At 43.8% G+C, this 26,705-nt stretch overlaps 2 protein-coding genes across 7 annotated transcripts in view; one reads left to right on the top strand and one right to left on the bottom strand.

Annotated features, from left to right (window-relative positions):
- Positions 1-7,483, top strand: part of LY9 (lymphocyte antigen 9) — a 32,696-nt gene extending 25,213 nt beyond the window's left edge. For 4 of the 6 annotated variants that reach the window (XM_063727084.1, XM_003775516.5, XM_063727080.1 and 1 more), the window contains 3 exons: positions 2,122-2,411; positions 2,795-2,866; positions 6,323-7,483. In XM_063727084.1, the coding sequence (XP_063583154.1) occupies positions 2,122-2,411; positions 2,795-2,866; positions 6,323-6,391 (431 nt within the window). In that variant the 3' untranslated portion in view covers positions 6,392-7,483. Of the gene's footprint in view, positions 1-2,079; positions 2,412-2,794; positions 2,867-6,322 lie in introns of all 6 variants that reach the window. The other 2 variants (XM_063727095.1, XM_002809910.6) reach the window with 1 other exon arrangement.
- Positions 7,484-8,723: 1,240 nt separating this feature from the next.
- Positions 8,724-26,705, bottom strand: part of CD244 (CD244 molecule) — a 33,273-nt gene continuing 15,291 nt past the window's right edge. Inside the window, exons 2-9 of the mRNA XM_024256883.3 lie at positions 20,468-20,785; positions 20,094-20,369; positions 17,824-17,934; positions 17,334-17,401; positions 15,080-15,139; positions 12,935-13,000; positions 11,082-11,138; positions 8,724-9,990 (exon numbers count right to left, since the gene is read on the bottom strand). Coding sequence (XP_024112651.2) covers positions 9,910-9,990; positions 11,082-11,138; positions 12,935-13,000; positions 15,080-15,139; positions 17,334-17,401; positions 17,824-17,934; positions 20,094-20,369; positions 20,468-20,785 — 1,037 coding nt within the window. The 3' untranslated portion in view covers positions 8,724-9,909. The remainder of the gene's footprint in view (positions 9,991-11,081; positions 11,139-12,934; positions 13,001-15,079; positions 15,140-17,333; positions 17,402-17,823; positions 17,935-20,093; positions 20,370-20,467; positions 20,786-26,705) is intronic.

Below are 26,705 nucleotides of genomic sequence, written 5' to 3'. Positions count from 1 at the left end.
TAAACCTTGTTTTTTGATCTTAACAGTACATCCCAGCAATATTAACATTTGTAGATTAAAACTGATTCCCATTTATTCCATTCTACACATTTGTTTAACTAATTTACTTTACCAGTCCTTATTAACAGACATTCTCATTCCTTGTTACTTTTTTCCTAAAATATGCTAATAGTTTCTTTACAGACTATTCCCTCTCATCACTTTGCCAAGCTCAACTCTGACTTCTCTAAAACCCTCAATAGCCCCTAATGGCCTTTGTCTGTTCAAAAGGCAATATAACCAAGTGGTCAAGTGTATGGGTTCTGATAGGATAATCCTGTGCTCAAACCCTAGCTCTCCTCCTTATGAATCCCTAAGCCTCAGTTTCCTTACCTTCCAAAATGAAGGTATCTACCTATTTTCACTCAGTATTGAGCGAAAGACAAAGAGGGGCCAGCCGGGAGAGGGCAGGATTGAGCAGCGGTTAAGAGCATCAGGGACAAGACTACTTATGTTCAAATCCTGGCCCTACCACTTACTCGGGCAAATACTTAATCTTTACGTGCCCGGGTTTCCTCATCTACAAAAAATAAATACGGATAGTTATTGTCTACGCTTCATGGGGTTTTATGCAGACTAAATAAACCTATTCATGAAAAGCATTTAGAACTGTGCCTGCACACAGTAGGCACTTACTATATATGAGGATCAGGTCAAATTGAAGGGGCTATGTTGTCTGAGATATAAACCCTGGGTTTGTCCTCACCTGCCAGGAAAGTTTAGGACACAGACACACACAAGGAGTTTAGGAGCGGAGGTTTAACAAGTAGAAGAAAAGAAAAAGAGAAACAGTTTCCTCCATAGAGAAAGGGGTCTCAGAGGGGTGGGGACCGGTTGCTGGTGAATGCGCTGAGTTCTATAGTCCAGTCTGAGGAGGCGATGTCTGATTTACCTGGGGCTCACAGACTGGTTCCATAAGGTATGACGTTTACGTAGTGCCTGGGGAAGGCTGGTTGCCCCACCCTAATCTTCTTATGCAAATGGATTTTCCAGTTTACCGGCATCATCTTATCTGCTCCTTTCAATACACGTGGCTGGCAGGGAAGGGAAGATGGAGCCGCCATTTTGAAAATGTCTAGTCCTTAGTCCCTTCTGGTGTTCACCCATGCAAGCTCCCAGCTTGCAGGCTGCTTTTTGTTAGAAAATGATTTGGGACTGCTTTTCAATAAAAAGAAAAGCCTGACCAAGGACTCCCATACCGTTACTATCTGCCTAAGTAATTTCTTCTTAACTGCTGTATCAAAATGGGCTACTTCATGTGCCCCACAGGCAGAGTTGACATCCACCCAGTGTGCCATGACAGCGTTCACAGCATATCCACCCAGTGGGCCACACCGGCCCTCACAGCGTGTCCACCATGCCAGTGTTCACAGGTGCCCATGCTGATTGCCTAAGCCCTGACCATTGCAATTGTTAAGTATTTTTAATATCATCCTTTTGGAAAAGGAGACTGCTCTGGGCTTTACCCCTGCCTCTAATCATGCTGCTCCCTCCTTCACCTAGAATACCCTTCCACTTATCGAAATATTAAATCCCTGTTCAAGACCCACCTCAATTCTGCCACTTTCATGAGTTCCTCTCTGTTTCTCTAACCAGAGTCATCTCCTCTCAACTCTGCACTTTCCTCATACGTTCCATAGGATACTTGGCAAAGCTGGCCTTACGTTACTGATTTACACATGCACCTGACTCCCCAGCTAGACGGGGTGCTCCTCCAGGACCAGGTCTAGTTTACCTTTGTGTTTCCCCAGAGTACCTGTAATGATGCTTGGCATGGTTTATCCCACAGGGCCAGAGAGTTGCTAAAGTCTATCACATGTCATATTTAATATTTATAAAATGAATGAATAAATGAATGCTTGAAAGGAAGGAGGAAGGGAGAGTGGAATGGACCTCCTGAGGGAAGACAGGAAAAAACAATCTCCTTTGGTTCTCTAGGCCTCATCTAATGCAGGCATCAGAGCAGGCCAGGGCCTTGCAGCAAAGCAAGAGAGAGGTGGGGTTGGCATACTTTTATCAGCCCTGCACAATGTGTTCCAGAACCCACAACTGGCCACACGCTATACTCTGTGCTCTCCCAAGGGTATGAGAAGCTGGATACTCCCCTCAGGCCTGCCAGGCAACAGCCTACGCCCACCTCAGACAGCAGCTCTGACAGCAACATCACAACTGAGGAGGATGAGGACAGGCCCGAGGTGCACAAGCCCATCAGTGGAAGAGACGAGGTGTATGACCAGGTCACTCAGGAGGGCACTGGACATCACCCAGCCCCTGAGGGCCAAGCAGACTATGATCCCGTCACTCCATATGTCACAGAAGTTGAGTCTGTGGTTGGAGAGAACACCGTGTATGCACAAGTGGTCAACTTACAGGTGAGCCCTTCTGATCAATACACCTTCCTCTTCCTCCCATGTCTAGCGGCATCTGAGATCCTGGATGACTAGTTCCTCCAAACTGGGGGCTGGGGCCTGAAAACAGGACTGGGGCATACAGGCAGGGACTCCTGGCTGTGTCCATGTTTACCAAACCTTGGGATCCTGTGGAATGAGGGACTTGTCCCTCAGCTCTCATTCTTGGGCCACTAATAAGGAAGGTGTTGGAGAACCACAGGCACCATCCCCACTGCACTAAGGCAGCTCCCACCCTGTGTGTGAGATGGGAAGCCGGGGGGTATCCCCTCTCCTCAAGGGTTGAGGGTAAAACTGAAAAGCTCTCATGTGGTCACTAGGGCTCATCTGCTGTTGGTCTGTTACAGGGAAAGACCCCAGTTTCTCAGAAGGAAGAGAGCTCAGCCACAATCTACTGCTCCATACGGAAACCTCAGATGGTGAGAACAACATTCTCTGTATCCCAAGGCCCACAGAGTTAGGAACTATTCCTTAGACCCTTTGAACTGAAAATCCTAGATTCCCATGGCTAAGGATCTTAAATTCTACCCACTATGCACCCCTCAGATACATTCCATGGTCAACAGAGATGCATAAACAAATATTCCTGACATCTGTGTGACCAAAGGCTGAACATTTCTAATTGATTTAATAATATCTCATGTTGGTTATTTTTAACACTGACCTGAATGACAGCTTATAAACTCAAACAAGGTAGGGTCTTTATAGTTTTCTAAATCTATCTCTAACCCTAATCCTAATCTACCTAAATGGCAACTTCTCAAAACCATTGAAAATTAGCTAACAGTTTAACAACAAGAATTTTTGGAAAATATGCCACCACCTACAGTATGTTAGTTTTATTCTAGTGTTTAAAAAAATCCCGGCCGGGCGCGGTGGCTCACACCTGTAATCCCAGCACTTTGGGAGGCCAAGGCGGGTGGATCACAAAGTCAGGAGATGGAGACCATCCTGGCTAACATGGTGAAACTCCGTCTCTACTAAAAATACAAAAAAATTAGCCAGGCGTGGTGGCAGGCACCTGTAGTCCCAACTACTCGGAGGCTGAGGCAGGAGAATGGCGTGAACCCGGGAGGCAGAGGCATGAACCTGGGAGGCAGAGCTTGCAGTGAGCCAAGATCGTCCCACTGCACTCCAGCCTGGGCAACAGAGCGAGACTCCGTCTCAAAAAAAAAGAAAAAAAAAATCCCAGCCTGGGCAACATGGTGAAACCCTGTCTTTATAAAAAGTTCAAAAAAGATTACCCAGGCCTGTGGTGGTACACACCTGTAGTCCCGGCTACTTAGGACACGGAAGTGGGAGGACCACTTGAGCCGGGGAGTTCGAGGCTGCAGTGAGCCAAGATCATGCCACTGAAATCTAGTCTGGGTGACAGAGTGAGACCATGTCTTTAAAAAAAAAAAATCCCTTACAGGTAGAATTTATCATTAAATAATCATAATGATAATAATAACTAACTTGCTTTTATATGTATTGCAAATACAATACCTTGATACACATTCTTCTCTGATCTTTGTAATACTTCTAGAAAAGTGTTGTCATCCACATTTTATAGCCGAAGAAACTGAGATTCAAGGAAGTTAATTTTGCCTAAGGTCACAAAGATAGTAGTTGGAAGTTCCAATATTAAGAACCATGAGGCGTTTTAATATCATCCTGAGTAATCTTAAATAATTCACCTTGATCTGACTGTCCACTCCATTTTCACTTTCCTGAAAACATCGGGTCCATTCATACTTTTGCTTTCAAATCTCCCCCAAATTCCCTCCCTATAAATATTCAAAAAAATATTTTTTAAAAAACTCTCGGCTGGGCGTGGTGGCTCATGCCTGTAATCCCAGCACTTTGGGAGGCCGAGGCAGGTGGATCACCTGAGGTCAGGAGTTCAAGACCAGCCTGGCCAACATGGTGAAACTCCATCTCTACTAAAAATATAAAAATTATCTGAGTGTGGTGGCAGGCACCTGTAATCCCAGCTACTCAGGAGGCTGAGGCAGGAGAATTGCTTGAACCCAGGAGGTGGAGCTTGCAGTGAGCGGAGATCACACCATTGCACTCCAGCCTGGACAACAAGATCGAAACTCCATCTCACCCACCCCACTCCACGCAATCAAAAATCATTCTATAACTTTGACTCTCCAGAACTTAACTGCTAATAGCCTACTGTTGACCAGAAGCCTTACCAAAAACATAAACATTCGATTAACATGTATTTTGCATGTTGTGTGTATTATACACTGTATTCTTACAATAAAGTGAGCTAGAGAAAAGAAATTATTAAGAAAATCATAAGGAAGATAAAACGTTTACTATTCATTAAGTGGAATTGGATCATTGTAAAGGTCTTCATCCTCACCTTCACATTGAGTAGGCTGAGGAGGAAGAGGAAGGGTTGGTCTTGCTCTCTCAAGAGTGGTAGAGGTAAAAGAGGTAGAGGAGGTAAAAGGGGAGGCAAGAGAGGCAGGCACACTCAGTGTGATGTTTATTGAAAAAAAAATCCACATGTAAGTAGCCATGCAGTTCAAACATATGTTGCACTTATGCCTGCTGTTCCATTATTGGAACACTAAGCATGTAGGAGTTATTTATATTCTACTGCTCAAGATCATCACCAAGGTCTGATTTTTCACTCATGCATAAATTCAAAAAATTGCAACCTCCTGCATAAATGGGTTAAGGTTACTTGACTACTTAATAAATTGTATGCACAGTTCCTAAGGGTTTTTCAGACGCTGAACTGGGGGGATATCACTGCACTGTGGTAAAGAGGAAACACTTCATGAAAAAGGAATTTGGGTTGGGCCTTAAAAGATGGATAGAATTTGCTCAGTAAACACTTGTTGGGATGTGTGGTTTGGTTCAACCATTATCCATCTTATCCTGACTTCTAGACAGTAGTCTAATGCTTAGCCAGCTAGAGACTTTGCCTTGGAACCTAAGGCCAAATCTGTGCTGTTCACTGCATTCCCAGAGCTGCTTTCTACTCCGGCCTAGCCCTTTGTGTCTGGGTCAATACCGGTCAAACTTAAAGTCATGAACGTCAGTCCCTGCTCTGAGTTTCAGAATGACCACCACATGTCTGGTCAGTCCTGCAAGGCACCCACACTACCCTGGAGACTGAGACCCCTGAAACCACCTCACCTACAGTGTAAGTGGAAATCATTGCATTTCCTGAGCCAAACTCTTGACAACTATATCCTTTGTCTTCAGAATTGTCAGGACCAGGAATTCTGGTTTTGGATCTCTGAAGGCCATTATTGCCTACTTGTTCCGGAAATTCTCAAACCTACTTTAGTTCTTATTTCTGATATACCTCTCTGTACAACATCTCAAAGGTTTATGCTATCCCCAAGCTGTTGCTGGTACCCAACCTCCCGCTCCTCTGGGTCAGCGCAGAGTTTATCTGCTCTTTAGAGCCTTCCCTGAACACTCTCAGACAGGGCAGCCTAAGAACCCTTGGAACAGCTTGGGGACTAATGGTCTGGACCATTACTTTGGAACTTAACCTCTGCCATCTAAATTATCTTCATATAAATGTTTGTTTTGTTTCTCCAGCTAGGGCAGAGATTGGAATCATTTGACAGTAGCTTCTTGAGGGCAAGCCACTTCATTGTCATTTTTTTATCCCCTGGATTTGCTGCACTAAACTGTCTTGTATTGGCCTTGCAGAGAGTCCAGCCCACAGCCTTTCCTATTAGGAGCCTCCATAAATGCTTGGTATCAGTCTGGTTGATTGTGCCATCCCTGGGCCAGCACATATCACTCTACTTCTGTAGGATGGACCGGTCATAGCCTGGCCTTGCCTTCCTCTTTCATCAGCCTCACTCTTCCAAGGCTTTATTAACCATATTCTTTTGTGGATTTTTGGCTCACAGGTGGTGCCGCCACCACAACAGAATGATCTTCAGATTCCTGAAAGTCCTACCTATGAAAATTTCACCTGAAAGGAAAAGCAGCTGCTGCCTCTCTCCTGGGACCGTGGGGTTGGAAAGTTAGCTGGACCTCGTGGGGCCTGGGCTCGCAGACAGAAGCACCTCAGAATTTCCTTCAGTGCCTCAGAGATGCCTGGGTGTGGCCCCTCCCCCTCCTTCACACCCTCAAGGCCTCCCAAACCCATTAATAGTTCAGACACAGGCTCCTTCTTGGAGCCTATGGGCTTCAGATGTCTTTGCCCCATTTGTCACCTCGCACACTTATAGCGTTTCCTCCTCAAAATTCTACCAAGACTGGTCAAATGTTGCTGAGGGGCCTGGACCAGCTGTCCTTTACACCACCTTCTCAACACTGCTGAAATGAACCCAAGAGAATTGTCACACATGACACAAGATGTACATAATATCATGCTCACTGCAGTGTTATTTAAAATAAAAGGCAGGAAATAACCTAAATGTCCATTCATTCAGTGAGAATCCAGTTACATATATGATTATATACCCATGCAACGGCAAACCCTGCCACTTGGAAAGCAAGCAAGGACTAATAGGTGCTAATATGGAATGGGCTGTAAGATACATTACGGAGTGGAAAAAACAAAGTTCAGGACCATGTGTATTGTATGCTACCAGTTGGATTTACAAAAAAATGTATGTTGGCCAGGCACGGTGGCTCATGCCTGTAACCCCAGCACTTTGGGAGGCCGAGGTGGGCAGATCACTTGAGGTCAGGAGTTCAAGACCAGCCTGGTCAACATAGTGAAACCCCATCTCTAATAAAAATACAAAAAAACAATTAGCTGGGCATGGTGGTGTGTGCCTGTAATCTCGGCTACTTGGGAGGCTGAGGCAGGAGAATCACTTGAACCCAGGAGGCGGAAGTTGCAGTAAGCAGAGATCGCGCCACTGCATTCCACCCTTAGCAACAGAGCGAGAGTTTATCTCAAGAAAAAAAAGAAAAAAGAAAGAGAAAGGAAGGAAGGAAGGAAGGAAAGAAGAAAAAGAAAGAAAGAAAGAAAGAAAGAAAGAAAGAAAGAAAGAGAAAGAAAGAAAGAAAGAAAGAAAGAAAGAAAGAAAGAAAAAGAAAGAAAGAAAAGAAAGAAAGAAAGAAAGAGAGAAAGAAAGAAAGAATGTAAGTCTACATGCTTACATAGGCATGGAAAAGCTATGGAAAGAAATACAAAAAACATTACTGGCTGCCTCTGGGGAGGAACTGGGAATCTCAAGTTGGGAAAGAGACATTTTTTACTGCACAATTTTTTGTACTGCTGGATTTTTTTAAAACCATATGTGTGTATTACTCTTTTGTTATTTTGTAAAGGTGCTTAAAATGCCTGTTTCAAATAAGCCTCCCATATTTACCCAAAAGAACTTCCCTCCTTATTGTCCAGTCTGGACACAGAATACCCACAGTATCTCTCTCCAAGACTGTGGCCACAGCCCTCTCCTCTGCCTGTAAGATGCACTATACTTGACTTATATTCATGGTACTCTAGTGTACCTTTCTGTTACCATCACCTTGCAGCCCATCTAGGTCCTTTAATTGTGTGCTGCCTCTGTCATGCTCTCCTGCACATGAGCCTGAACTCAGTATGGCTTCTGTCACCTGCAGTGGGTACTCCCAGGAGTTCAGGCAGTGCTTCATACACAGCAGGAGCTTAATTACTGCTTGTTCATTGACTGGCTTGTTGCATGGATAATTATCTTTGTGAGGCATTGTCATGGAAGCTCAACAATCAGACACGTAACATGATGTTGTACATCTTTCTTTCTAGAATACAGCATCTTCAAAAGCCCTGACCCCATAGGGTCTCTTCTGCTCCTTAAATAAATCTGGCCAGTTCAAGATCTATGCAGGACACATGAAAGGCCAGCAGCAGTCAATGGTCAGAGTCCCTGGTGTTCATCTGGACTGTTTCTGAACCCCGTCATTTCCTGCTGCCTCTACTCACTAAACTCCTTGACTCTGCAGCTCAACTCCCAGTACCTGCCTTGGACCCCCAGGCTCTTTCTGAATATATTTCCCTGGTTTTTAAGCTTCTCACTTGCTTTAAGATGTGGTCTGTTCACACTTCTCTCCAGGAGGAAGCCAGCCTGGCCAGCAGCACAGTCTCAGGGGAAAGCAATCCTGCAGGGTGTGACCAAGTGCGTGTCTTGGCTCTCCTTCACAAGACGGAATAGCCCCTAGTGTCTGGTTCTCTGCTGTCCCAGTGTGAACAAGGCTGAAGGACACTGCCAGCTCACCAGGAAGTGAGACCCTCTACAGCAGTATTCAAACAGACATGTGTTTGTGGATGGCCAACAAGTGCCCTTTGGCTGCTATAGAGAATAAAAATGCAGGGTATGGAGAGGATACATAAATTTAATTCAGGCAAGGAATTCAGACTGCATCTGCATGATATCACAGTTTTATATGAAACTCCTATGTTAGATACAGGGTAGGACAATTGAAGAACCAGGCTTTGTGCAGTATCATCTGTTGGGATCTCTGAGTAAGTCCTCTCCCAGTTCACCCTTGTCGCTTTCCTGGGCTCAGCCAGAGTCGCAGCCCTGCTCCCCACAGCCTTGTTGAAATGTCTGGCCTGATGACTCAGGGAACCCAGCATAGTGTCTAGATTCCAACTGCCTCATTCTCAGCCCTCAGCTGCCTGAGCCCTCCCTTCAATGTGCATCCTGGGGAACACTCATCAGGACTCAGAACTTAAATAGAACATGGTTTCTGAGAGATCTCTTCCTCTGGGAAGCCACTTCTATGAAGAAGCCAAATGGATTTCTAACAATGTGTCTTCATAAATCAAACATCATACCATGGACAAAGCTGGTCTCAACACCCAGTTATCAGGTCAGCATGTGCTCTGGGTGATTTTTCTACTCAGAGATAGGCTTGCTTTGCACCCTCTACTCTCCCTTCAGCCCACTCGCCCTGGTGGCCAACTGGCCACAGGTAAAGTTGTGAGGTGTAGGGGGAAAGTTTTTTCTCTGCAATTGAGTAAAGCCCAGGACCTGGCCCCCACCCCCATGCAGAACCTGCCAGCCAGTTCACAGCCAGACAGTCCAGGCTTTCAGAGGAGGGCTGTTTCTTCTTCCCCTGAGCCACCATTATCATTCCTTCCTCTTGCTTTGGAAGACGGGCCTGGGCCGGGGAGAGTCTAGAAATGCAGTCAACCCAGATAGGGGAGAAAAGGAAACAAGTGACAGCTTGAAAATCAGGTGAAGGGAATCTCGATGCTAATAACATCACTTACATAACACTTTCTAGATTACAAATACTTGGAATGTGGCCTTTTGTGAACAACCTAACTCCTCCACCCATTCATGTCTGATCTGTAAATTAGAATATATTATTTAACAGCCTTGCTCTTTTCATGGTTGTTAGACATCATTTTCAAAACAAAAAACAGAACAAGAACAAATTTCCATATCCTCTCCAGACTAGGAACTGTTCTATAGAGACTCCTGTGCCATCATCCACTGTGCCGATTCCCAAAGCAGATGCTTATGTGCAAGAAAGGTGAGAATTGCTGCAGCAACTAGGAATAAACATCAAAGTTCTCCAGCTCTTTGCGGCTCAATCGAGCAGGGTTCTGGGCTTTAGGTTGACTCTTTCCAATCTGCAAAAGAAAAGGAGAAACTTCAGACCCTTCCACTGGGAGGTCCTTATCACAATCTTGTGAGGTATGACTTGCCATCCCCATTTTACAGATTTAAAAAATGAAACTCAGAGTGATAAAACAAATTACTCAGGATCCACGACTAGTGTGAAGTGCAGGAGGGACTTGAATCTAGTTCTTCTGGGTCCAATTCCAGTACTCTCTTAACCACGTATGCTTTTTCATGACCTCACAAGCTACCTGGGTCTACACAGTGCCCTCTATGACCCTAAGATGTCCAGTTGGCTTTAATGTTGGGTGATAGCTGAAGTGCCAGGAATTCCAGCAGGCAGCCACCCACCCCTCCCTTGTGACCAATGGCAGCATCTTTATTGGACCACAGGTGGGGAGGCTCAGGTGTAGTATGAGGCTAATGAGTGGGGGGGAGGTTGGGGGATGCTCTCCATGCCTTAATTTCTCTGAGTATAAATGGAAAGTATAATTATACCTATCTTGCAGCATTCTGTGAGGATTAAATAAAATAATCCATGTGAAGACACTGGCAGGCTATCTTATCCATAATAAACCCCCAAGAAATATTGAGTCCCTCCTTTCCAGTCCCTAAATGCTCTGATGGGAATCAGTTCAACCACCAGGTTCAGTGGTCATCTCTGAATAGTGTTGACCCCTGCAGAAGATTAAGCTCACCTATGTCCTGGAATGGCTCCCAAAGACTTGCTAATTTTAGAAAATCATTTAAAGTCCTTTATCTTCCCCTCTCTGACTCCTCCTCCAAACACTCTTGGAAAGGAGAGATGTCCAGTTTGTGGCCCACAGCCTGGGAACTAGCTCGGGGACGGCCCTGATTTAGAACCCAAGCTGCCCAGTAAGTATCATATCTAAACACGCAATATGATCTTGGGTCAGACCTTCACTCTCCTTGGCCTTCAGTGTCTTCATCTCTAAAACAAAGACTTGCATTAGAAGATCTCTTAAATTCCCTACAACTCTGAGACTGTGTGAATGACCTTTTCCTAAGTGTACCCTTTCATGGCTAGATTTCAGGGCTACACCACAGACAGTAAACCCATTGAGGAGTTCCAGAATCTTACCACTTCATAGATAGTGCTATTGAAGGAAGGACTGTGGTTCCTCTTCCTGGATCCAGACTAGAAATTCAGAAGGTAAAGAATGCTTAATTTCGAGATAAGTGCTCTCCCACTCCCAAGTGATGTGAGAGGTCCCAAAAGAGACTCAGGGCCCAGAAAAATTCTGAGGCACTCTCAGCCAGAAAATGAATAGAATCTGTCACCCTAGGAGCAAACAGTGGTGTTTATGGTCTCCAGGGAAGACACAATATATACAGTATTTGCCTATAATGTGATATTTCTGAACCAAAATCAGAATTTACTCTTCCATACCCACATACACCTAAAACCCATACACATATATGTGTGTGTGTGTATATATACACACATATATATACCCACGTATATATACGTGTATATATACACGTATATGTGTATACGTATATATGTATATACGTGTGCATATATACGTGTATATATATATGTGTATATACGTATATATATGTGTGTATATACGTATATATATACGTGTATATACGTATATATGTATATATGTATATACGTATATATGTATATATGTATATACATGTATATATACATATATACACATTCCCAGAGCACACACATATACACGTATATATATACACGTATATATATACGTGTGTATATATACACGACACGTGTATATATACGTGTGTATATGTGTACGTGTATATATGTTTATATACACGTGTATATATATACGTGTGTATATATATGTATATACACATTCCCAGAGCACACACACATACACATACACATACACATACACATACACACATATCCCTCAGGCAATCCTAATGCAAATACTGCCCCAAACCATGTATCTCTTCAACGCATGGCATACACACACCCTTACTGTAAACAATCCAGGCATATAAATAATTGCCAACCCAAGGACACTAGAGTTCAGAGGCACGTTAAGTAGCATATAGAGTTTACATACACCAAAGCATGTGAACATGGTGCCTGTGAACATCTATATGGCCTTATATTGTAGCATACAATTAAAAATAAATCTCTCTTATGATGGGATCCAAGTAGGTTGAATGGCTTATTGGAAGGAGGTTGAATGAGAAGTCTGAAAATCTGTCCTAAACCCCTTCAAACCTGTGATCCCTGACCTGCATGGACTTCCACAGTTGTGTGGACTCCCAAATTCCCATACTACCATGTTAAGGCTTTCTGGCTTCATACTGTGGCTCCAGCCTTGGGAACACCACTCTTCCCATCCCCTTCCATACAAGAGAAAAACAATGACCATGTGTACCAGGATACCCAACTCTGTTTCCAAGTATAAAAGAGAGCTATGAGCTCAGCTTGGAGAAGGATTTCAGTGCACAAGGATGGGTTGCCTCAGTCCGGAGGCCTCCACCAGCAGGTGACTGACTGGCCAGGACCTTTCTCTGGTCTCTGAAGGTCAAGATTGTGTCTCTCTAGATCCAGTCTACTCCTCCAGCTCCAGGCAATATGCCCTGCCTTGCAAACCCCTCCAGTATCTCTCACCATAGCCTCAGCTGGCCTACTAAGTACCCCGTAGTCTCTGTGCAAAGTACCTCCTTTCTGTCTCTGATTGTCCTTTACCTCCCACAGAAACTCCCAAAAACTCATCTAATCTACTCTTCTCTTAGTCTAGAAGCTGTTATTTTTCTCCAGACAGAACCAGTAAGGCATTTCTCATTGGCCCATTGACATTTAAATACAGTCATTTAACAGAAGCTACTCAGATACACACAATAAAGAACTTGCCAGGATGTGCACACACACTGTCTGCAAACACATGCAAAATACACATCTACATCAACACCCCACCACCACCACCATGGGAAGAGGCTCACCTTCCTGGAAGGCTGAATTAATGAATATAATGTATATGCAGGTTCTTGTGACGTGGGAGCAGAAGACTAGTGAGAAGAGAAATAAAATCATTTCAGAAGCACAGATCCAGCACAACCCTATGAAGGTTATCTCTTCCATTCCTCCTCCTCAACCCTGCCCAGATGGACGCTTCAAGTGTTAGTGAAAAGAGCCCTGGACTAGCCAGGAGGTCAGACAACCTGAGTGCTTGTCTCGCTCTGTCATTAATGAAAGCTTCTATTTGTTGAGCATTTATCTTATACATGTATTCTCCTCTAACTGTTTTTTGTTTGTTTGTTTGTTTTTGAGACAGAGTTTCGCTCTGTTGCCTGGGCTGGAGTGAAATGTCTCGATCTCGGCTCACTGCAACCTCTGCCTCCTGGGTTCAAGCAATTCTCCTGCCTCAGCCTCCTGAGTAGCTGGGATTACAGGTGCCTGCCATCATGCCCAGCTAATTTTTGTATTTTTAGAGACAGGGTTTCACCATGTGGGCCAGGCTGGTCTCAAACCCCTGACCTCGTGATCCGCCCACCTCGGCCTCCCAAAGTGTTGGGATTACAGGCGTGAGCCACCGCACCTGGCCTCTTCTCTAATTCTTTTAACACTCCTATAAAATAGGAATGATCATAATTTGCCCCATGCCACAAATGAGTCTCCAAAAGGATAAATAGCCCAAGTCAGGCAGTGCGTACACAGTAGAAGCAGAATTCAAACCCAAGACTCTCCAGGGCTCTTTCCTCAACACCTCAATGTCTCCCTTTGGCAACTTGCCCTCCTTTCCTGGACCAGAACCAGGTGTCCTCTAAATCAGGTAATCATTCTCCTTTTAAGATGCTCCAGAGGAGGACTCTCATTCTCACCCAACACCATAGTTTGAGGGGAGCTCTTTCTTGCACTGATAGAAATTCCTCTCATTGGAGTTCAATGTGGCTAAAACTAGAGAACTGGCAGATATCAACCACTCTTATAATCAGATTTTCTTTGCCCCACTACTCAGCCACCAAACTGAAGATGGTGCTCAATTTTTTTTTTCTTTTTTTTTGAAGCCATTTTTATCAGAAAGTCTTTTATTACTGGCCACCAGGAGGCAGTGTTTCCCTTGGGAGCGATGTCCCAGCCTGGGTTATCAATGTCATTTTAGCCATCAATATTAAAGGATGCTTCTCCAGTTTATGAGTGAATTTCTGTAATCCCAGAATATAAGAGGTGGAGTATGAGGAGGTGCAATGGAGACTCAGAAACCCTTTGGCTCAGCTCTGCCACTACCTAGCTATGTAGCCTTGAGATATCAGTTGACCTGAGTCTCAGTTTCCTCATTGTGATATGGAGTGTAGACCACATCTAAAGTATTAGAACTATTTTCATGAGGCTGTTATGTGAATTTAGTAAGAAAATACGACTGGGTGCAGTGGTACACACCTGCAGACCTAGCTACCCAGGAGGCTGAGGTGGGAGGATCACTTGAGGCTGGGAATTCAAGGCTTCAGTAAGCTGTGATTCTACCATTGCACTCAGCCTGGTAGACAGAATGAGATCCTGTCTCATAACAGATATACCAAAAATCTCAAATCACCGCTAAATAACTTACTCATGACACCAAATGCCACCTGTTCCCAAAGAAAACCTATGGAAATAAAAAATAAATAAAGAGACCCTGTCTCTAAACAATAAAATTGTTTTAAAAGAAAAGAAAATGGACATTATTGCTAAGTCATAATAAAATAAAAGAGACCAATGAAGATTCATTCTTTCCTGAAGACGAATATAATAAGGAATAGGGATAAAAAGTGCAAGGGTCCCAAGTATTAGAAGCAGCAGCAGAGCAAGAAAGCAGAAGTTGAGTCCCCTAACCAGGTTTCTGCTCCTATAGACTTTATCTGGGCCAGACCTTCTGCCAGACACGGAAGAAGAAGGAATGTCCACATCAGGCTTCCCAGCTGTGTTAAGATGCTCTAGAATCACACGGATCTTTTCAAATAATGTGTTAATGCAACTGAAGCCAAGCTATCTTCTGGATTCTAGAAGCACCAAGATCTTATTCTGCCATTCAATGGTGTGAGTTTCAGGGGGGCATTAGGAAACCCCAGAGATAAGTATGGAATGAACTAGAGAAACTGGAGAGGTACCTGGGACTGGATCATAGAGTAGATGGTGCTCCCCCCTCCAGGAAAAGTCTGCTCCTGCTCCTGCACAAGAAATGGGGATGGGGTAACATGAGTGACAGTTGGGTCTGTCCAGATTTAGATTGAGTGGGGAAAAACAGCACAAAGAAGAGGGGTTTTCAGGAACCTGGGAGGGAGGTGGCAGGACTGAGGAGAGTCATTGATCCTCCCAGGATGGGAAGAGACAGGAAGAAGGGCAGTTTGGAGTGGAGCCATTAGTATCAGGAGCAAGGAACCACCTAGGTGTGAGGGATTCCAGCAACCCTGCCCAAAGAGAATGCTGTCACTTTCTTTCCTTTAGTAACTTAGAAACCCTTCCTTGCAGAGCTCTGAGTAGGGCTGTTATCTGAGCCTTACCTCAGAGCACTGAAATTCAGAAAGTTTAAACATTTCAAAGACCAAACACAGTTAAGCCCTCTCTAGATCATCTTTGAGGCCACCTTGCCCTTGACCTCAAGTCAGCCCCCTGGGCAGCTACAGTGCTGAGTGCAGCCCTGAACCCAAGGGCCAAAGCAGGGAGCAGAGCTTCCTGCTTCCCTTTTCTTGTTCCTGCCCCTTAGGAAATCGGTGGTGGAGGTATTTCATGCTGCTGGCCACTGAAAACATATTGCCAGTTTGGGTTCTAATGGGAGCCAGTGGAGGCAGCAGGGTTCATTAGGCAAGGTGCAAGCAAAATCCCTGGAAGCAAGAAGAAGCTAAGAGAAGCAGAGAACTGTCAGCTGTTCTCAGAGGCTGGGGAGTCATGGGCATCTGACAATGTCAATAACTTCATTTGTGTTTTAAAATACTGCAGGAGTTTGTTGATTTTCTCTCCTGTCCAGACTCATGTGAAGTGTTTCTAGAAAGATTAGAGCTGGGTCTCGAAGTGAAACCACATGAAACTTGAGATTTAGGCCTTCAAATTGGAACCCTGAGACAATAGGGAGAGCCCAGAGAGGGCTGAGGCCAGACAGGGAGAAACTTGGGTCAGAAGAAGTGGGCTAATAGGCCTGAATCCCAAAGAGGTTTCCTTTGCTCTAAGTTGTTTTTCCTCCTATGGTCTCCTAATCTCAAGTCATCTTCTTTTTGGAAAAATAGATTATTTTTAGCAAGCACCCGGGCATCATTGGCTGTGGGTAGATTCACATGCTCTCAGGAATTTGTACCAGAGTCTGGTAGCAGTGAGAGAAACAAAGTCCCCTTTTATTTTTCACATTCCAATAGCCACTGCTTTATTTTTCACATTCCCATAGCCACTGCTGGGGTAAAAATAAATAAATAAATAAAAATAAAAATAAAAATAAAAAACAGGCATGGGGAGCTGCTCTGCCTCTGAACCCAGAGGCATCTGGGAGAGGATGCTTGCCTGCTCTGCGAGGCTGCACAGGGCCTCACGTATGTGGCCAGTGCGGAAGAGCCCCACCACATGTGCTTCCTGCATGCTGCTGGGTCTCCACAGCAAAGCGCCAGGGGGCGGTGGAAAGGAGGCACTTCCGCCCCACTTCAGCCACCCTGCTCCACTTCCTGCCAGCAGTTTGGTAGGCTCCATCAGAGCTTTTCCCTGGGCCTGTCACCACATCTGCCTTAAGCAAGACACAGCAGAGGGGGCATCTGCAGGCCCTCTGCAATTTCCTCCTCTTCTAATTCTTGGATGACAGGCAGGGTTGGCCACTGCCTGCTGCAGAGAGCAGGCGAGAGGCTCCTGGAGGAGCCCACTCAGGCTGGTGGGCTTTGTGCCAGGCTGGTTACTCTCTCTAGTACCTCAGCCACACTCAGGCCTCTTCTCCCAAAAGGCTGTGAATGCAGCCCATTGAGCCAGCTATAAAACTATTATGCTTTGGCTGGTCACACTTCCCAGCCTGTGTCACCATTAAGGGACTCATGAATGTAAGCCCTGACTCATTAGGAAAAATAATTTGTGGTCAGACAACAAATACCACAGCAGCACTCTGCCTCTGTCATTGATTTCTGTTGTGCTCCATCCCTTCTCAGCCGGTGCAATTCTGCACCAAGATGCCCCTTCAGCCTCCCTTTCATCTTCTCTGCTCCTTTTGTTTCCTCTTTTCCTCCATCGCCAGAACTAGGAAGCAGGTGGAGAAAAGATAGATGGGGAAGGGCTGAGGATCACATCAAAAGGACAGTTGTTCAGTCCTTTTTGTCCCTCTGCTCTGAATAACCATCATTGAAAGAGCATTTTCCAAGCCACTTGAGAGAGACCCCAGCCTCCAGGATGACATACTTGATTTCTCCTGGTTTTCAGATCCTTGACATCTTCATAAATTGTCAAAAATTCCTTGGGACTAGTCTCTGAGGGAGGAAGAAAACAAAGAGCAGAGCTGCAGAAACTTCCAGAAGGGCTTTTGCTTCTAACAGGTCCCACCTCCACCCCAAATGGCCAAACCTTAAAAAAGGTTCTAGAAAGGAGGCAGGTTAATGCTCTTCCCAGGAACCCCAAAGAGCACAGAGGCAGCAACCCAACTGCCCCTCCCACACCTCCTCCCAAACCAGCTATCTACAGGGAAATCTGTGCATTGGGATCAGAAGGCATGAACTGGGAGAGAGAGCCTAGCAGCCTGCTTGCCCCCTGCCACCACACACACACACACATACCAAAGCTCGTTGAGGAAAAGGAGATGCTGTGCTCCCAGACACATCCCACTGGACGCAGGACAAAGTCACGGGATCCAAGGCCTCAGGCAGGAGCACCACCCCAAGGACCTTCCACTCACCTGACTGCTTCCCCTTCCTCTTTCTCCTCCACACACAGAAGCAGGCAAGGGTGCCAAGGAACAGTGTGCTTAGAATCACGATGATCACCAAAAATGGCCAAAATCTGAATTCTGAGGAACACAGAAGGCATGAGAACTGAGCTGTCAGTTCGCTGTCTTCTTCCTTCCCACCTGCCTGCTGCAGGAGCTGCCTCAAAACCCACTTTTCTCTGTGGTGTAGCTGATTGCCTTGCGCTCTGTGAACTCGGTCAAGGTTTTCTCTTTGCTCATTTGGTTAACCTCCTCTGAGTGATGCCAAGAGCATAGATATATCAGACAGGCCTGGCTCAAATTCTAACCCTGTGAGCTCTGCACTATTTATTTAACCTCTCTGGGCCTCTCAAGTCATCTAATTTTCGGAAGATGCCTCAGAGCCTCTTAGGTTTTCTCACCTGTAAAAGGGGATAACATTATCTACCTATAGGGGTTAATTACATGATCTAATACAGTTGCCCTGCAAAGTTTTGAATTCCACAATGTGGATTCAATGAATTGTGGATCCAGAATATTCAGGGAAAAAAAATGCATCTGTATTGAATATGTAGAGGCTTTTTTCCTTGTCATTATTCCCTAAACAATACAGTATAACAACTATTTAAATAGCATTTACATTGTATCAGGCATTATAACTAATTTAGAGATGACTTAAGTAAGGTATACAGAAGGATGTGCATAGGTTATATGCAAAAACTGCACCTGTTTATGCCAGGGACTTAAACATTCGTGGATCTTGGCATCTGTGGTTGTGATGTGGGTCCTGGAACCAATTCCTCATGGATACTGAGGGACATGTAGCACAACAAATGTTACATTTATCCGTTCCTTTGTTTTTAACTCAAAAAATACTCATTGTACAGGCAAGTTTTCCATCTCACTTTTCCACTGTTCCTTCCTTATGGCTCTTCCTCATTTGAACTTCTACTTAAAAGATTTGTGTCACACATGTATCCTGATATATAATCCAGCCAACAAGAGGAAAGAAAAGGAATTAAGTGTTCCAAGGGCTGACAAGGCTCTTTACAAACATTATCTCATTTACTCTTAACAGCAGTCCTGTGAGGTACTTATTATCATCCCCATTTTACTCAAGGTGGGAAGAAAACTGAGTCTCAGAGAGGTTAATGAATCTGCCAGAGATCACAGAGCTTCTTTTTTTTTTTTTTAAATAGAGATGGGATTATGCCATATTGTCCAGGCTGGTCTCAAACACCTGGACTCAAGTGATCCACCTGCCTCAGCCTCCCAAAGTGCTAGGATTACATGTGTGATGTACCACCACACCTGACCTCTAAGAGATCACAGAGCTTCTGAATGATGAAGCCAGCATCCTAGTTCAGTGGCGTGATCTCAGCTCACTGCAACCTCTGCCTCCTGGGTTCAAGCGATTCTCCTGCCTCAGCCTCCTGAGTGGCTGAGATTACAGGTGCCCACCAACATGCCCAGCTAATTTTTTGTATTTTTAGTAGAGACAGGGTTTCACCATGTTGGCCAGGCTGGTCTCAAACTGCTGACCTTGTGATCCACCCACCTCAGCCTCCCAAAGTGCTGGGATTACAGGCATGAGCCACTGCACCCAGCCTGCCTCAGTCTTGTTTCTTTTTTGTCCACAAGTACTTATTTTTGTTGCCCCTATTTGGCTATAAGTTCCTTATGAATGAGAGCTGTATGGGTTTTTTTTCCTATAATGCCCATGCTGCTGGCACATGAAGTCCCTGTCTATCTAATAAAAAGTTGTGGAAAGGTGACTCAGGTGTCTCTTAGGATGAGCATAAGCAACAGCCCAAGAACTCATCTAGGTATCCCTGGGATCATCCTGATGTTCCTGCTCCAGGATACTGCTGCACAGTGCAGTTACCTCTTGAGCTATGTGGCTTGGAGAAAGTTATCACTCAAGAGGAGAGGACAGTTTCCATCAGTCTCTCCCAGGAAGAAAATAATGTTCAGGAGCCATTTCAGGACTGTCACTCACCAAACAACTATGCCCTCCCTCTGCAGAAGAAAAGCTTGCATCTCCCAGAAGGAAATAGGGATAGCATTTTTTTCTAGAGTAGGATAGGCCTAGCTTTACAGAAACTGTGTGCCTGGAGGCCAGGGCTACCCTGTGAAGGTCTACAAGGCACTGGGAGAGGAGGCCAAGGGATTTTATCCCATACCACATCTGTCTTGCACATGAGCCTGGTTGTGGGGTCCAAACCTTCAGCCCTTGTTATAGCCCAGTGTGTTCCACTTACCCTGATGGGCATTCTGACAGTCCTGAGTGAGATTCAGGGTGTGGCTTTCCCAGCTAACAGGATTGCTGACATTGCAGGTATATGTGTGCATGCCATCAATGTCAACCTCCTCCTCCAGGTAGGTGAGGTTCCCTGCTGTCTGGATCAGCTTGCTCCCTCTGTACCAAGCGTAGGTCACATTGCCATCCCTGGAGACCAAGCAGGACAGAGCCACTTGGCACCTCCCTCTGTCCAGGATCTTCCCCTGCCCCTGTAGGCGGGGTTTCTCAACTTTATCTGGAAGCAGAGATTCTGATCAGAAAGGCATTGGAAATACAGAAATTAGAGGCCTACAGGAATCAGAGAGGGCAGTATGAGCAGTCCTGGAGACTCACCAAATACAAAAACCTGGAACACGGCTCTCTGAACTTTTCCAGATATACTGGTGACCTCCAGGCAGTAGAGGCCACTGTCCTGCTGCTGAGCTGCCTTGATGAGAAGAGTTAAGTTCTTGATTATAAAACTGAATCTATTGCTGAAGGTATTGGAAGGCGAAGAGCCATTCTCCCACCACAATATCTGACGAAATTCGTTTTGTGAGGGCAGCCACATCTTCCATTGAATGTTGTCAGCCTTCGTCTGTATGCTGTTTGGTTGTAGCTGAAGAGGCATTCCTGAGATGCTAAATACTTGGTCAGCTGATCCCCAGCATCCTAGGAAAGAGAACCCAAGCTGAAAGCAGTGGGAAGAGTGTCAGGCCTGAGCAATGTGGGCAGCTGGATGTGACTTTCCTTAGGCCAATAGGGTGGGGATGAGTATGAGGAGCCCAGAGCCTAGGAGCACCTTAAAGTGTATCCCCTCCATCTGCCTCCCCTTGTCCCCAAGCTCTATGTCCCTAGTCTGAAGGATCCCATAGACCAATAGCTAAAATCTTGAGTACTTACTATGTGACAGGCAGGTTTAGTACTTTATACATTTTAACCATTTAAGTTAAAAGGTATAAAATGGTTAAAATGTATAAAACATTTATACATTTATACATTTAATGGTTAAAATGCTTTATACGTTTTAACTATTTAACTTAACAGTGGCCCTTATCTCCATTTTATAGGTGAGGAAACTGAGTTAGAAAGAGCTTAAGTAACTGGCTTAAGTTACACAGTGAGAATGATGAGCCTGAAACCTAGTCAGTTTGGTGTTATGTTTTTGTTTTCTTTTGTTTTGTTTGTTAGAGACAGGGTCTCACTCTGTCACCCAGGCTGGAGTGCAGTGGCACAATCACAGCTCACTGCAGCCTTGAACCCCTGGGCTTGAGGTGATCCTCCCACCTCAACCTCCCTAGTAGCTGGGACTACAGGTGCATGCCACTGCACCCAGCTTATTTGTTTACTCTTTGTAAAAACAGCAGTTTGGCTTCAGAGGATAAATTCTTAACCATGATGTTATAAACACCATATCAAATATGACTCCCTCCAAGCAGTGCTGAGGTAACTACTAATGGCAAGCAGTGACTGTCAGAAATTCTGAATGGTCAGGCCCAGGAAGACTAACCCTCCAAGCTGAACTCATGGCCCCTCAACCATCCTCTCAGAGAGCTGAATACGTAATCCTCTCTCGTGGCACTTGGCTCATTGGATTTTGGTCATTACTTATTGATGTTTGCCAGTTTTTCAGTCATCAGAAAGTCTCCACAAAAATTTCTCCCTAGAAAACAATTTTAAAAATAAAACTACACTTCCCAGGCAGCTCCCAGCACTTCCCTCTCAAGTAATAAAGATGAGACCTAATGAATATGGGGGTGTGACAACCTAGAGCAATTCAGTGCAGACAATGTACAAAACTGGAAGCTCCTACAGCCATTTTTAGCAAGGAAACTATGTGGCATGGCCCAGCAGGTGCAGGAAATTAAAAAGTCTCTCTGGGTGAGTTGGGGAGGCTCAGGGAGGATTTGGAAGAGAGAATAGGAGATGGGGAGAGTTTTACAAGTGGCTCTGATAAATGGAGGCTATTAAGAAGACAGTAATGGAGACAGAGGGGTTTTTAGATATCCAGTGCATTATGAATGCACTCTCTCCAAGCCACAGCTTCACTCTGGCATTTTCTCAAGAGATTAAGTAAATAATTAAAGGATTTGTAACGCTATTTGTTTGATGAAATGTATTTATTTGATCTTGATGCTCCTAAGAGTAAAACACATAGGTTCCCATTTATATTTATATGACTTGTACTGGCTGTGCCCATTAGCAAACCAAAAGCTTCTCAAAAGCAGAGACTGTGCTGTGCATCTCTGTGTCTCCATCTCCCATGGTCCTAGCACTATCTATGAGAACAGGTCAACCTACCAAATATTGCACAAAGACCCTGAGAACAACGGTGAATGGAAAAAATCATTACTAAACCTACAAGAAGGACATATACTGTCCTCATCAATTATTCAGTCCTTACTGAGTCCACTCTAATCCAGCCCCTGAAGAGGCAGGGCTTCTTCATGTATAAGACATGATTCCTGACTCCAGAGACTTTGTGATCTGGAAACAGAACACTTTCATTCTACAGCATCCCCTTAATGGTTGAGATAAAGAATCATCTAAGGAATTCTAATTATGTAATGAAAACCCAGGTTAAGCCATGCTAACCAATCCTCCCACTAAAAATAACTGGAAGAAAAATGAACAACATGTAAAAGCACATTGTTAAAGTTATCAGAGAGTTTATAAAGCAGTGAAAAATTATGGGGCCAAATCTGGAAGAAGGAAATTCAGAGAGGTGAGACCAACATTTCTGACCGTTGTTCCCTGGAGGCATCTTCTGATTCCATTAATCGCAGTTAAAAGGCCGAGAAGCTGAGCAGAGCTCACAATAAAAATCAAGGAACTAAGAGAACATGGAGTTCAGGTCCCTCCTGTTAGGAAGTGGGTATACCTAAAATCCATCAGTGTTGAGGTTGGTACCACTGAGGGCTATACACTAGGAGTAAGAGTGAACGAGAAATGAACAGCCCTCACAGGAACTGAAGCTCAGTTTTGAATCATCACAACCCTGGATTGAACTAATGATCTGGAATCTCTAGTAGCCCTAACCTGGCTGCCCACTAGAGGCAAATATAAGTTATGACTAGAAGAAAATAACATCAACCAGAGCATTAAATTATTTCTAGAATTTTTCATACAAAATATCCAAAATGAAATGAAGTATAAGAAAAGGAAACATATCCAAAAACCAAAAGAAGAATAGAAACAATAGAAACCAACCAACAGGGCATCTACATAATAGAATTGTCAGTATAAACTTTAAAGTAATCATGTCTAATATGTTCAAGGAAATAAAACAGAAGTTTAAGAATTTCAGCAGAGAACTAGCGTGATAGAATGCAAAAATAACGATGTCTTTGCAATGTGACTTTGCGGCTCCTTCCATCATCAAGAAATGGGGTTCATTTCCCTGTCTCTTGGAACTGGGCTGGTCTTCATGATGAAACGCAGCAAAAATGATGTTCTGCCAGTTCTAAGCCTAGATCTGAAAAGGCATTGCACATTTCTACTTGTTCTCTTGGAACCTCATCTGGCTGACATGTGAACAAGCCTAAAATAGCCTGCTGGAGAATAAGAGATCACATGATACAGAGATAAACCAACACAGCTAAGGCCATTCTAAATCAGCCACCCCTGGTCTGGTGCGGTGGCTCATGCCCGTAATTCCAGCACTTCAGGAGGCCAAGGCGGGCAGATCACTCAAGGTCGAGAGTTCGAGACCACCCTGGCCAACATGGTAAAACCTCGTCTCTACTAACAATACAAAAATTAGCCAGGCATGGTGGCACACGCTTGTAACCCCAGCTACTTGGGAGTCTGAGGCACAAGAACCGCTTGAACCCAGGAGATGGAGGTTGCAGTGAGCCGAGATATCATGCCACTGCACTCTAGCCTGTGTGACAGAGCAAGACTTAATCTCAAAAAACAATAAAAAAATAAATAAATGAATCAGCCACCCATGGCCACTCTGGCAGCTGACCACACATGCATGGCTGATGCAAGAGGAAACCAAAAGAACCACCTAGCTGAGCCCAGCCCAAATTGCCAACCAGCAGAATCACTAACTAAATAGGTAGTTGTTTTAAGCTACTGGATTTTGGAGTGCGTCATTGTGCAGCAATAGTTACCTGAAATTGGATTTTTTTTAAAGAATTAAATGAAAATTACAGAAATAAAATGTAAAATAACTGTAAAACAAACTCAACTGAAGGGTTAAAAAGGCCATTTAGATGCCATTGAAAAGAGAATTAGAAAACTGTTATAAAATATCCAGAGTGAAGTAAAGAAAAGCAAAAGGATAAAAATACACAAGAAGGAGTGTAAGAGATATTTGAGATACAGCAAAAACAAAACAAAACAAAACCCCTAAACTAAGTGTAATTGGAAAGCAAGGGGACGGGAGAGGAAAGAGGAACTAAGCAAAAGAGATAACAGATAAGAATTTCCGAAAACTGACAAAAGCCATCAAGATAGATTTGTAAAATGTGTTACAAACACCAAGCAAAATCAAAACAAACCAACAACTCAGGCACAGTGGCTCACGCCTGTAATCCCAGCACTTTGGGAGGCCCAGGCAGATGAATCACCTGAGGTCAGGAGTCTGAGACCAGCCTGGCCAATATGACAAAACCCCATCTCTGCTAAAAATGCAAAAATTAGCCAGGTATGGTGGTGCACACCTGTAATCCCAGCTACTTGGGAGGCTGAGGCAGGAGAATCACCTGAATCCAGGAGGTGGAGGTTGCAGTGAGCCGAGATCGCGCCATTGCACTCCATCCTGGGCAACAAGAGTGAAACTCTGCCCCCCAAAAAAAGAAAACAAACAAACCAATGAACAAAAGACAACCTCTCAATACATCAAAAAAATTATGGAAACCAAACATAAATAGAAAAATCGTAAAATAGCCAGAGTGGGGGAAAACTAAATTCCCTTCACAAAATAAACAACTTAGCTGACATTTCAGCAAAAATAATAAAAAGCAGAAGATGATGGAATGGTATCTCTTTTTTTTTATTTTTCCATAGGTTATTGGGGTACAGGTGGTGTTTGGTTACAAGAGAAAGTTCATTAGTAGTGATTTGTGAGTTGGTGCACCCATCACCAAAGCAGTATACACTGCACTCTATTTATAGTCTTTTATCCCTCACTCCCCTCCCACTTTTCCCCCCAAGTCACCAAAGTCCACTGTATCATTCTTATGCCTTTGCATCCTCATAGCTTAACGCCCACATATCAGTGAGAACATACGTTATTTGGTTTTCCAAGGAAAGATATATTTAAAGTGCTGAAAGAAAATAACTGCCTATCTAGAATTTCAGTACTTCAAAGATGAAGGCAGACACAGTGGCTCATGCCTGTAATCCCAGCACTTTGGGAGGCTGAAGCAGATGAATCAGTTGAGGTCAGGAGTTCAAGACCAGGCTGGCCAACATGGCAAAACCCCATCTCAACTAAAAACACAAAAATTAGCTGGGAGTGGTGGCACGTGCCCGTAATCCCAGCCACTCAGGAGGCTGAGACACGAGAATCACTTGAACCCAGGAAGTCAAGGCTACAGCGAGCCAAGATGGTACAACTCCCCTCCTGCCTGGGCAACAAAGTGAGACTCTGTCTCAAAAAATAGTAATAATTTTTTAAATGAAGCTGAAATAAAGACATTTTTAGAAAAAATAAAAACTGAAAGAATTTGTCACAAAAAGGCCTGCAGCAAAGGAAATACCAAAGGATGTTCTTTAGATATAAAGAAAATGGAAACTCAGGCACAAGAAGTGAAGAGCAATAGAAACAGATGTAATTTGTGACAATAAAAGTGGGGGAATAGAGCTGTATAGGAGTTTTCTATACTATTGAGGCTGAATTGGTATTAATTCAAACTATATTGTTGAAGGTATTCATTGTAATACCTGTGGTAACCATTGAGAAAATAACAAAATGTACAGAAAAAGAAATGAGAAGGGACTCAAAATGATGCAGCACAAAAATATCAATTAAATACAAAAGAAGGCAGTAACGGAGAAAATGAGGAACAAAAAAGAAATAGGATGTATAAAAAATATACAGAAAGAGAAGGAAATGTCGTCATTATAAAAGAACCAATTAAGTAGGAATAAACAATAATCTTCCATTTCTATGCATATAACAAGTTTAAAATATATAAAATAAAATTTGATAGAACTAAAAGGAGAAGAAAATCCACAGTCGTAGTTGGAGAGTTGTATTATATCTGTCTCTCTAGCTGATACAAGAAGCACACAAAAAAATCAATAAGGCTATAAGAATTTGAAGATCATTAAACCTATATATATATATATAAGTTATATATAAAACAGTTCTCCTAACAATTGCAGAATACATATTCTTTACAAGTGCACATGCAATATTTACCAAAGTATTATCATATGCTATGCATTAAAACAAGTGTCAACAAAGTTCAAAGTATTGAAATCATACCAATTATGCCCTCTAAGCACAGTAGAATTAAATAAAAAATAAATAACAGAAAAATAACCAGAAAATCTCTGAATGTTTAAAACATAAGCAACATATTTCTAAAAACCCAGGAGTCAAAGAATAAATCAAATGAAATTTGGGAAATATTTA

Source organism: Pongo abelii, chromosome 1, assembly GCF_028885655.2.
Source record: "Pongo abelii isolate AG06213 chromosome 1, NHGRI_mPonAbe1-v2.0_pri, whole genome shotgun sequence".
NCBI classification, from domain to species: Eukaryota; Metazoa; Chordata; class Mammalia; order Primates; family Hominidae; genus Pongo; species Pongo abelii.
The sequence above is the reverse complement of the archived record's forward strand: the minus strand, read 5'-3'. Positions and strand labels throughout refer to the sequence as shown.